At 43.4% G+C, this 13241-nt stretch overlaps 1 protein-coding gene across 2 annotated transcripts in view; it reads right to left on the reverse strand.

Moving 5' to 3' along the window:
• The window catches only part of LOC115155959 (FERM and PDZ domain-containing protein 4), a 45559-nt gene that overhangs the window by 14280 nt on the left and 18038 nt on the right, over positions 1 to 13241 (reverse strand). Inside the window, exon 2 of one of the 2 annotated variants that reach the window (XM_029703086.1) lies at positions 6275 to 6391. In XM_029703086.1, coding sequence (XP_029558946.1) covers positions 6275 to 6391 — 117 coding nt within the window. Of the gene's footprint in view, positions 1 to 5747; positions 5957 to 6274; positions 6392 to 13241 lie in introns of those variants that run through there. The other variant, XM_029703087.1, reaches the window with a different exon arrangement.

A 13241-nucleotide genomic window follows, 5' to 3' on the forward strand; every position in this document is an offset into this window, starting at 1 on the left:
GTCATGCTCTTAGATATGAACCAACTGGACGTTTCCCAGTCTATTAAGTTCCTTAAACGTTCAAAGCTGAAAAGTAGCATTTAGTCTGAAATTACAAACTACTGCCATGCCTCAAAATAGAACACGTGGGCGATGACAATCTAGCTGTGATTATATCTTCATGCAGCCTCACTTTCACTCTTATCAAGAAAATCTCAAACTTAACATGCACACATTCTAATGCAGATAACCCACTGGGCAGAAACTGGTTGAATCAAAGTTATTTCCACGTAATTTGCCGACGTATTGTCGCATGGAGTCTATGTTGAAAATTCATTGGATTGGAAAAAAAGCTACATTTTATCTTCTGCTTGGATAGTTTCAACTGTGCAACTGATTTAGTCGACAAGGTAACAAATCATATGTTGGATTCACATCTCCTCAACCAAAAAGAAAACTCAACCACAAATAATACCACAAAGAAAAGTTCAAGAATAGGATTAAGCCAGTAGCACAGATGGATCTATCCAAGCTCCTTTGAATGTTGATAGTTGGTTGTGTTGTCAACCAAACACAATTCAATATTCCTGTTGTAATACAGTAGATAACCTAAAGTGAAGGCTATCTTACAAACTAACGTAACATTCAAGCTTAAAATGAGTAACACATCCATGACAACATTTCAAGGTTACTGTAACTATACATTTCTTCTTAATCAAAGCCTGCATGTTCAAAATAGCATGCATAGGTTGCAGGTCTGTGAAGATCTTCATTTGTAACATTTTTTACATTTGTTTAAACGTTTATTTAACTAGTTTATTTAAGTCAGTTAAGAACACATTCTTATTTATAATGACGGCCTACCAAAGGGCAAAAGGCCTCCTGCGGGGGCGAGGGCTGGGATTAAAAATGAAAATGAAAATATAGGACAAAACACACATCACAACAAGAGGGACACCACAACACTACATAAAGAGAGACCTAAGACAACAACAGCATGGCAGCAACACATGAAAACCCATCATGACAACAACATGGTAGCAACACAACATGGCAGCAGCACAAAACATGGTACAAACATTATTGGGCAGAGACAACAGCATACAAAGGGCAAGAATGTAGAGACAACAATACATCACACAAAGCAGCCACAACTGTCAGTAAGAGTGTCCATGATTGAATCTTGGAATGAATTACATTTTTTATGTAACTAGGCAAGCCAGTTATGAACAAATTCTTATTTACAATGACGGCCTACGCCGGCCAAACCCAGACGACGCTGGGCCAATTGTGCGCCGCCCTATGGGACTCCTAATCACGGCCGGTTATGATACAGCCTGGATTTGAATCAGGGTGTCTTTAGTGACATCTTTAGTGACATCTCTAGCACGGAGATGCAGCCTTAGACAGCAGCGCCACTCAGGAGCCCGGGAGATAGAGATAAAACGGTCCAGTTTGAGTGCTTTTTGATGCTCGTTCCAGCTGCAGCGAACTGAAGAGGAGCGACCCAGGGATGTGTGTGCTTTGGGGACCTTTAACATAATGTGACTAGCAGAATGGGTATTGTATGTGGAGGATGAGGGCTGCAGTGGGTATCTCAGATAGGGGGGAGTGAGGCTTAGAGGGTTTTCTAAATAAGCATCAACCAGTGGGTATTGCGACGGGTATACAGAGATGACCAGTTCACGGAGTATTATAGAGTGCTATAGAGTAATTGCTGTAATAATCTGTGCAGAATCTCGAAGGGCATTGATCGCTTGCACCATGTACTTTTAAATGTAATCTCAACTGCAATCCAGGTCATTTGGTTCTGCTATTAGATGAAGCACAGTAATAACACATGAATTTGTTGTATACATTTAAAAAAAGATCTGACATTGTATTTCCATTTGATCTTTGCTGTGCCTTTAAATGGTTGAAAGCACAGTGATAAACATTTGGATGACAACTAAAGCAAAAATAAGACATTGTTTTTTCATTGGAATTTGGTTGTGCTTTTAGATGTTTTAAAGCATTGGAAATTCAACAAACTTTGGGTATTTTGAGTGGGTGAATATAGATTGTAATATCATTGATCAAATTCTCAACCAAATATTACCCAATTATCCACATTGAATTGACGTGGTGTGCCCAGTGGGAAACACTGCTTTTTCCAGATTTAGCACTAAAAAAGTATATGGCAGCATCTTACTTGCATGTGATTTTTCAGCCATAAGGGAAACCAGAAATAGAACGTGTGGCCATTGGCCAATGAGCCTTTGACCTGTGTGAGGCGGTGCAGTATGCTGGTGATTAGGGAAGGGCCAAGTCCTGAGGTTTAAACAGAGACAGATTGGCTTCATGTTGGACCTGTGGAACCACTGTGGCTGGCCAACCTGTCACTGGTACCTGTTAGTCTGTTGCCGAACACACCTCAGTCTGAACCCCGATCACCCCTCTCATTTGAACTAGTCAACATTGACTTTAATTCGGGATATTCCCTCTAGATGGATCTATGTAAATAGACTGCAATTCAATTAGACTATCATGTTAACTGTGTTAATAACTGGATTTGTAGATCACATACAGTACATCAATTAATCAAACTATAATATCCTTTACATTTACACCACATAAACTGTCAACAAAACTGTTTATGTGCCAATTTGTAGCTTTGCATCTCCTCTGTATGTTCCTCCAGTTTTTCCTTATCCAGTATCTCTCCCTTCTCCAGCAGCAGAACTGTAGCATCAGAGGCAGCAGTAGCAACTCTTCCCATGGTAGCCACTGTGTTGGGTAATTAGGCCTGTGGGCTGACTGGGGAGCCAGTGTGTAATTCACAGTCATTCCTGACACATGTTCCATTCGTCACTAAATACCCACAATTAATCTTTCAAGGCACTGAGCGAGGGCAGGGGAGGTGCAGGCAGGGGCTTCTTGACATTTACACGGAGGCCTATGGTAACAGACACACAGACGTCTTCTTACTGACATTTGAAGCACATTGTGAGTAATGTTATATGGTTGATTCCCTTGGTTTTGGGTTGCAATAAAACATATCATATTGCTAAGGTGCCACTGAGACAAAGTCACTTTTGGATTTGTGATGTTGGTTTCAGCACTTATACATGACAACCACAACAGATTGTGTGCAGTGGAAAAACATATGGACATCTGCAACCAGGAAGTGTGCTGTCTCATCTCCAACCACGTCCACCTGCTAGAGATGGCCCGCCTCCCAACGTACTGACAAGCCCTCTCAGCTAGCACATTTAGTTCCTTGGAAGTTGTGTGAACGTATGTTTTTGGTTTCACATTGGTTGTTGGAATGAAGCCATACGTTTCCTCTGCTCACCTCTCCCAAGACCATAGTCATATTCATAGAGTATGCAATGTCGGTCATTTAGTATGCATGGACAGGGTACACCCTGATGGTCAGTGTAAAGCAATGCATTTCTTTCTCCATCCACATGAACTTCTATGCGTCCTCCACATGCTCCATGATCTATCTCACTCGTTTACAATTGGAAAAGTGAATGGGAACAGAAGTTTGAAGTTTTCTCTCCTTTCTTCTTATTTCAACAACAACAAAAATGGATCAAATCAATTTATATAGCCAATCTTAGATCATCTGATATCTCAAAGCGCTGTACAGAAACCCAGCCTAAAACCCCAAACAGCAAGCAATGCAGGTGCAGAAGCACGGTGGCTAGGAAAAACTCCCTAGAAAGGCCAAAACCTAGGAAGAAGCCTAGAGAGGAACCAGGCTATGAGGGGTGACCAGTCCTCTTCTGGCTGTGCCGGGTGGAGATTATAACAGAACATGGCCAAGATGTTCAAATGTTCATAAATGACCAGCATGGTCAAATAATAATAATCACTGTAGTTGTCGAGGGTGCATCTTGCACCATTCCCAGAAAGTTGTGGAAAGGTTGTGTCCAAAATAACCATAAGACAACCACGCTCTCACCAAGCTCTAAGAAACATATGGTTCTCAGAACACTATGTGCTAGCTGGGCTGTGTCTAATGGACACTAATCAGCACCATTAGTTACTAATGTTCTGCAGCTTGCCCCATTCTACAACATAGAAATATAATCGCTCTAGAACTTTTATTTCTATGATCTACACATCCCTCATAACCCATAGTGACTGATCACTAAGCAGCTGAGTGACTGACCATAAGCAACACAAGATGTATAAACATAAGCAACACAAACTATTGTCCTTACTGAGTCTCCACCAGGACCAAATCTTCGGCAACAGACTAACAGGTACCAGTGACAGGTTGGCCAGCCACAGTGGTTCCACAGGTCCAACATGAAGCCAATCTGTCTCTGTTTAAACCTCAGGACTTGGCCCTTCCCTAATCACCAGCATACTGCACCGCCTCACACAGGTCAAAGGCTCATTGGCCAATGGCCACACGTTCTATTTCTGGTTTCCCATATGGCTGAAAAATCACATGCAAGTAAGATGCTGCCATATACTTTTTTAGTGCTAAATCTGGAAAAAGCAGTGTTTCCCACTGGGCACACCACGTCAATTCAATGTGGATAATTGGGTAATATTTGGTTGAGAATTTGCCCTCGGAAGAGCCTCAATTAGTCGGGGCATGGCCTCTACAAGGTGTCGAAAGAGTTCCACAGGAATGCTGGCCCATGTTGACTCCAATACTCCCACAGTTGTGTCAAGTTGGCTGGATGCCCACGGGAAACTGTTGTAGTTCTTGACCCAAACCGGTGCGCCTGGCACCTACTACCATAAACCGTTCAAAGGCACTTAAATATTTTGTCTTGTCCATTCACCCTCTGAATGGCACACATACACAATCCATGTCTCAATTGTTTCAAGGCTTAAAAATCCTTCTTTAACCTGTCTCCTCCTCTTCATCTACACTGATTGAAGTGGATTTAACAAGTGCCATCAATAAGGGATCATAACTTTCACCTGGATTCACCTGGTCAGTCTATGTCATGGAAAGAGCAGGTGTTCATAATGTTTTATACACTCAGTGTATATGGTGTGATACAGTATGCTTAGTCACTGTCACTGGTTTATTCATGCCATCTTGTCATGCATACTATACCTGTTCCATTAAGCAACACCACAACTTGATGTCAAACAATTAGAACCTTGAAAAACTGAGCGATCACTACTGACACAGACACGCCACATTATTTATTAGTCTTCTTCCTATTTAGCATGGTTCGAGCCAAACCAGCCTCGGTGACGTGCCTCATCCAGACAGACTATGTACATCCAATACACTCCGTCCTCCTCTGGAGCTCTTATGTAACCTGTCTGACATCACGCTGCTCAAGCTCTAACCCAAGTATGATAAGTTCCCTAGCCTGTTTCCGACAGTACCTATCTCAATGCAGCACAAGATCACAATTTAACATATCACAAATCTCCTTATGAGAGCTAGGTTTATATGTAATCACTAGGCAAACAATGTGCACATACTGTATGTAATATTGTATTACAGAAGGGTGCATATTCCATGAGGACACACTGTGTCTAAATAAGAAAGCACTATATTATGCATGAAGAGATAAGTACGAATGCCACAGTACGGCTAGGAATCTTGTCTTTTTTTGTTGTTGCAAAGCCTCATCCTCCTACAGAAACATCATAAGACATGAAGAAGCAGCCAAACACTCACTTGTTACTCTGGGCTTTCTTGCCCGCATATAGTACAGAACAGTACAGTACAGAGCAGAACAGTACAGTCAAACCACATTCAGATCACAGGAGAGACAGATAGACAGAGAGGATTATTTTACCTGTAGTCCTCCTCAGATATCCAGAATGGCTATGAATCGATTATGCTGATAGCACTGCACCCCAGCGTCTCTGCAGCTACATGCAGTTTCATAGAGATCAAAGAAAGTCACTACGCAGGTGAATTCTTTATCAGGAGCCGGCAGAGAACATAATTAGGGTTTACTTCTCTGCTCCAGAGCTAGCTACAGTAAAGTGGTTGGAGCATGACTGTGAGTGTGTGTGAGAGAGAGAGAGAGAGAGAGAGAGTCTGTGTGCAGACAGGGTCTGTGTCTGTGCGCAGCAATGGAAAGAAAAGGAGAATCAGTATTCTGAAGGCACAGATGGAGGGAGAGAGAGAGTGTGGAGGCACTAGGCAATGACGTGGCTGAAATAATCACAGGTTGCCAAAGCCTCCCAAACATCTGGGACTGAGAGAGAACCACTGTCTTCTTTTTCTCTCCTCTTTCCTCCTCTCCCCTCCTCTCCTCTCCTCGTCTCTCCTCTCCTCTCCTCGTCTCTCCTCTCCTCTCTCCTCGACTCGACTTACTTGATGTAGCAGTCTCGTCCGTCTCTATTGGTGGCCATATCCCATCCATTGGGGGGTCCATGAGCGGCGCTCCAGATGCCAGAAGGAGGTGGCCAGCCTGATGACTTGGTCCTGTGGCTGGGGAGGAGGACAGGGGGAGGAGGTCAGGCATAACATACTTACAGTAATGACAAAAGTCCTATAGGCTGCATTTTAAAACCCACCCTATTCCCCATATAGTGCACTACTTTTGACACTAGGTGAGTCATCGTGGCACAGTTTGAGGCATCCCAACTCATAACAAGTGGATGTCTAATTTGAACATCACGAACAATGTTCCTTAACCAGTGTTCAGTTAATGAATGTAAATCACATGAATAATGTAATTGAGACACGTAGGCGTAATTGTCATGCCTCACTCTTGTGTTATCAGAGGCATGAAATCGTTTTTATTCCGAGATGTCCCCAGATTCCTCAGAAAGCAGGGAACCCGGAGTAATTCTGTGATAAGGGCAGTGCCAGGAAGAGTTCAGAGTTTATAAGTGAGAAAACGGAAACCCATGTGTTATGTCCCTTTTCAGGAAATAATGGATAGTACTGAAAGAGCAAAGAAGAACCCATCTTTCCTATGAAATCTGTGCTGTAATTTGTCTTCCAGCTGAAAATTATCTAAATCAAATAGTCTAAGAGCGAAATCACCAAAGGCTCTAATCCTTATTTTGCCACAAGACTTAAATCAAGTCATTAAACAGATCCCTTCCTGTGTCTTCAATGTTCAAGTAACACTATCTCCTCTTGTACCACACTATGTAACATGTCACAGTTGTCACCTAACAGAGTGATGGACACTCAGAATAGGTCCATGATGAGCCTAAGAGCATGATGGATGCCCCCATACTTCTCTCTCTCTTTCTCTTTCTTTCTCTCTGTCTCTTTCTCTCCCCTGCCCCGTCCCTTCCCCTCTCTTACTAGCTTTGGTCTCTTTATCGCTCTCTCTCTCTCTTTCCCCCTCTCTCTCTCTATGTGAGCAATGGGTGAAGATATGAAAGCTGTGGCAGTAAGTTATGTCACTTCAAAGGCTTGTCTGCTGTGTAACAGGCCTCTTCGCATTCATTATTCAAAGCCTCTCTTTCTTCCCCTCTTTATTTCTCCCCGGTTACCAACCAACTTAATGTCTATGTCTGTGTGTGTGGGGTGTGTGTGTGTGTGTGTGTGTCATATTACATAGCATGCTCTATGGATGAAAACACAACATGTAAAGCAGATTCAAAAGCCAGAGGAGAAAACAATAGACAACGGAGCAGCTATATTGTATACTTCTGCCATGAACGTGACCTGCATGACCTTGATAACAAGGCTTATGTTACTTTCATCCAGAAGCAATTAAATAAAGCAACAGCCAATAGGTCTACGGTAGTTCTGAGATTACTTAACCTCGTTAGAAAAGCGCTTAAGTGCTACTGGATGCATTGATTCTGCATGTGTTTATATTAAATCATAGGGGAGTCTATTGGAAATAGCGTCTGTAGCCTACTCTGTAACCCATAGAACAGCAGAGCAGTGGGATAGGCTGGGCTCCTAACGGGTGCAATCTGATTTCCTCCAATACAATCGTGTGTTTGAGAGGTATTAGCGTTTCCACATGCTATGGATTTATGGGTGCCACAGTGCATTAACAGAAAGCAGCAGGTTCCCCTGGCCAGAGGTCCTCATCACATTGATTCTGCCCACATAATTTCATTCTCTTTTTCCACATTTGGGAAATGAGTTCGCATTGTATTGTCTCTTTCTTACAAAAACATTTTTAAAACATATTTTACATCACCAAATACCATGTTGTATTTATTTGGTTAACACTGTACACTCTTTCACAGCAGTGGGGATTTTGTGGTATCCTACAATAAGGCATTGGTAATAAAGTTCAATGCCAAGTTTGAACTCTCTAAGTGGTGTACTGAATAGCATGGCACCATCACTGAAATGTGACTGTGGAGAATTGAGCCTGTCCTCTCAATTGAAAGAAGTCCTTGAACTCTAATGACACCCATTATCTTCAGTACTCCACATTCAGAACAGCAAGCAGGGCACCATGCAGCTATGGTGGCTATGACAATTCTCCGGATGTCTTTGCTATACAAATGGAGCATGGTTCTACTCACAGATTCCGAAGATGTGCCTTCAAAATGCCATTCTGAATCGACCAGAAGCTGTATAATATCCATTCTCTTTCTTTTCAGCCACACTCCCCTATCTTACTCTCCTCTAATGGCACAGTCATTGATATTTTGATCTTTGCCTTCTTTTATCTGTAGTCCCGGAATACATTATGCCATTGAGGCTGTGTGTCCTGGAGGAAGAATAATAGCCAGTAGAGGAGTTGAGGAAGTTCGCCGCAGTGGTGGGCAGTGAAACTAAGCCCAGGTAGGCTTTAATAAATGATGACTACTCTATCTGGCATTAGTAGAGTGCCAGGCCGGGCCCAGCCGGGCCCGCTGCGCAATTCATTACCAGGTTAGACAGGAGTCAGAGAAACTGGGCCTCTGGACGTTGTTTGTCTCTGATGCTCAAAAATGCTGTTAATAGATGGACTGGGAGTCCCTGTTCAATGTTGTGTTCTGAGAATAAGGGGTTCCTTGAGACTTCCCTTGGAATAAAGAACACCACAGAAAGGGGATAGACAAGAGGATACTGTGTGTATTTTGTTTTTAAGTATGGTACTGGATGTTTAATGATGAACTATTCAATTCTAATAAATGATCAATCTGTTCTAAATACCAACATTACCTTCTACAATGTTGTATACAACTGAAACATAGCAACCTAAGTCCATAAACCACAGACAATAATAAGATCAACAATTTTAAATGACCTTCCTCAGAGTACAGGTAGGTAGGCTATAATTTTCCACCAGCAGTCAACCTTCTGGAAACATTACGGATTGTGAATAATAACCAATAGAAGTATTGCACTCCTGGGAGTGCTCATAGCCTCTGTTGCCATGACAATGAAGGTCAGGCATAGTTCAGGCTCTACTTTATACTCCAAGTTTAAACACAAAGATCACAACCTCGCCGCATTTATTAAAGGGACTTCATTTTACACCGGCTAAATGTCAACATCTATGTGTGGGGAAGGAGGAAGAAACATCTTTGCCTCAAAAGGTGTCCGATTTTTGTGCATAGTTTATTAAGTTGAAACCAACATCAAACCAACAATCGACCATAAGAATCCAATGGTCTTGAGCCTGTATGCAGTCAGGGGCGCTATCCCTTTTCAGTCGGTAATAAACATAGCATAACTAAATTAATCTCATCCTTTCTTTATCACTCCACTCACTACCTTGCACTTTCTCTCTCCTCTCCCTCTCTTTCTTTCTCTCTCCTCTCCCTCTCTTTCTTTCTCTATCCTCTCCCTCTCTTTCTTTCTCTCTCCTCTCCCTCTCTTTCTCTCTCCTCTCCCTCTCTTTCTTTCTTTCTCTCTCCTCTCCTCTCCCTCTCTTTCTTTCTCTCTCCTCTCCCTCTCTTTCTTTCTCTCTCCTCTCCCTCTCTTTCTTTCTCTCTCCTCTCCCTCTCTTTCTTTCTCTCTCTTTGTCTTTATCAACCAGATTTTGGTGAGAACATGTCATAGTATATACCCTGAAGACTTGGTGCTAATGAATTATCTTCCTTTGCTTGATAGGTGGCAGAGACTACACCAAGCACGGCCATTGGAACACAAGACCACTCCACTCTGCTTGAATAATTCACAGGGATAATCTCCATGAGTGAAACTAAAGCCAGACACTGGCATCGACATCACTCTCATTACCCATATTGAGGGTTAAAGATGGAATCCACAGTAGGGGGAAACAGTACCACTGTCCACCCCACAGCCGTTATTGTTTTTGTTTTGTTGACAAAGCAGAGGTGGGGAAGGCTGGGGGAGCATTGCACATCATGGTAAAAAAAAAATTGCAGTCCATATGCTGCTGCTCTATCCCGCTTGCAATGATGTCCGAGGGAAAATAACAGTGTTCAGTGTTTGCAGTAACTTCTTTGTTGTTGTAATATCGCAAACGGACGTGGCAGTTTCACCATTAAGGATTCGAGTGGCTGTCGGCCATTATGGCTACAACAAGACACACATCATTATAAACAGGAAATAGGTATAACTCCTGATGTTTATTGTGCTTGTGGGGCAATACGCAGTTTTATTATCCTTAAAGGGGCAATCCGCCGTTTAAACAATAACAATCCCCACCACTGTTTTGGTAAAAAGCTGAGTGATGGGGCTGGAGAAATGTAACTACTCTCAAATTCATAGGCAGGGCTATGGATGATCAAAGTTATAGTTTTAACCATATTTTGAGGCTATACAGTGTTTGTTTACATTTACTTTCCTTACAAACATTGGAGGTATATACGCTTATATCGTGGGTTCTGATGGGGTTCGACTGAGCTCATGAGGCATTGATAAGTTATACTCTTAAAAAATCATTGTGTACATATCATTATTTAACATTGGATGTCTAAAATTGGATGTAGCAACTGCAGATTGACCCTTTGACCTACAGTAAACATCCCTGTAGGAGATTCCAATATATTTGCCCCTCACTACTGTACTATTAACATTAAAATACCTTAGCTACATGCAGGTCAAATTGTAAAAAAAAGAAATGTTTATCACCATAATGTCATGACAGTGTATCTGCTGCTGTACAGTACAACAGAGTTTTCTTCAACATAACCACTGCATAAATACCCCAAAGTGGGAGAATATTGCTAGTGTTTTCAGGTGTGTTGGAAGTAATTTTCAGCTGTGTAGTGAAAATGTTGCTTAACTGGTTTATCATCTGCCACTCTGTTGACCCCCCCCCCCCCCCCCCCCCCCCCCCCCCCCCACACACACACACCTGTTCCCTATGTTCCCTGGTAGAAAGTAGTGCACTAAATAGGGAGTAGGGTGACATTTGAGACACATACCAAAGCTCTCAGACAAGATGCCTCCTCCTGGGGTGGAGAGGCACCTGCTTTGGCATCTGAAATTTTGGGGGAGTGTGAAAGTAATGTCTCCCCTTTGTTTGACCCAGCTAAGGAGTTCCTGCCATATAATTAGGAATCAGAAACCAACTAAGGGTCCCTTACTTTCACTCATACTATTACACGGTTCTAATAGTATGAGTGAAAGTAAGGGACCCTTAGTTGGTTTCTGATACAAAAGAAAACTTGAGTTCTCTTTCAAAAACTTGTTTCTCAAATTTTTGTTGATGTTGTATTTTACCCTCCATTTTGCCCCAATTTTGTTCTTGTATCACCAGTGCAACTCCTCATCGGGCTCGGGATGCAAAGGTCGAGTCATGACCTGTCAAACCTCGCTTCTTAACAACCGCCCACTTAACCCAGAAGCCAGCCAAACCAATGTGTCAGAGGAAACACTGTTCAACTGACGACCGAGGTCAACCTGCAAGTGCCTGGCCCACCACAAGGAGTCGCTAGAGCACAATGAGTTAAGTAAAGCCCCCCCCGGACAAACCCTCCACTAACCCGTGCAATGCTGGGCCAATTGTGCGCTGCCCTATGGGACTCCTGATCACGGCCGGTTGTTATACAGCCCGGGATCGAACCCGGGTCTGTAATGACGCCACTAGCACTGTGCTGCAGCCACTCGGGAGGCCCCTCAAATACTTGTTTCAATATCTCACAATGTGGGTATGGCCAACTCCCATATCGCAGACATGCTCCGTTTACTGCTCTTCCCTCGTGGACTACGCCTCACCCTGTGAGTGATGCCTCTGTCATCACCACCTTCCTCAATGATACTACCGCTAGGGGAGTGCCAGAAACAAAGATCGAGGGGCTCGTCTAGTGACAGAGAGCCGAAGGACATTCTGAGGTTATTGTTTATCTTTTGATTGAGGTGACGTAGTGTACACATACATTGTAAGTCTCTCATTCTCAGTAGACCTAGCGGTACAACAACTGAGATGGTTGTGAGGTGGGTTACAAGGGAAGCCGTATCTCACACTGCTTGCTCCTGTGTCAGGGAGAAAAGCAGTTAATCGTCTACGTAGGCAGAGGCTCTCAGCCCCCTGATTCTCAGGGATGCTAGAGCCACCTCCACACCCTTGATGAACGTCCAGGGAGGTAGTGCTAACAAGGGGACAGCGAGGTATTCGTAGGCTGTGTCCTGAAAGGCAAAACTGGGAAACCTCTTGTGTGCTGGCAAAATACTTGTGTGAAAATAAGCGTCCTGTAGGTCAATTGAAGTTAACCAGTCGACTCAGGGAATAGAGCGTACGGAACGTGAACTTTCTCAGATAGCTGTTAAGGACCCGTAGGTCCAGAATGGGGCATATCTCCTCCTTTTTTTGGGAACCAGGAAGTACCGGGAGTAGATTCCGTTACAGCTCTCTTTCGCTGGCATTGCTCTGATTGCTCTGTTGCTCAATAGAGAGGAGATTTCCTGCTCTGGTATTCAAGCTGAGTCACCACGGGATTCTAGCTATTGAAGATAAAATCCCTTTGAAAACAGGTGGCTTCATAGCAACGAAGGCTGCTGAGGGATCACAGCTCATAATAATGGCCGGAACGGAGCAAATGGAATGGCATCAAACACCTGGAAACCATGTGTTTGATGTATTTGATACCATTCCACTGATTCCGCTCCAGTCATTACTACCAGCCCATTCTCCCCAATTGAGGTGCTACCAACCTCCTGTACTTCATAGCGAACTGCAGTCTGTACCCCTTTGTAACTGTGGACAAGACCCAGGGTTGGGCTGCGAATGCGGGCCAGTTCCCTGCTCTTGTGGTGAGTCACCCACAAGTTGGATGACACTCGCTCGCCAGTGGTCCTGGAGTGCCCCCTGGTGGCGTTATAGCGAGTTGCCCTTTTGGCATATTTCTGCTCTGTGGCCTTGACAAGACTCTTGAATGGGACAGAGACTTATTTGATTTAAAGGGATATTATCAAAACAATGGTGCTTGGTGGCGACCTGCCCCGGCTACTT

Source organism: Salmo trutta, chromosome 20, assembly GCF_901001165.1.
Source record: "Salmo trutta chromosome 20, fSalTru1.1, whole genome shotgun sequence".
Lineage (NCBI taxonomy): Eukaryota > Metazoa > Chordata > Actinopteri > Salmoniformes > Salmonidae > Salmo > Salmo trutta.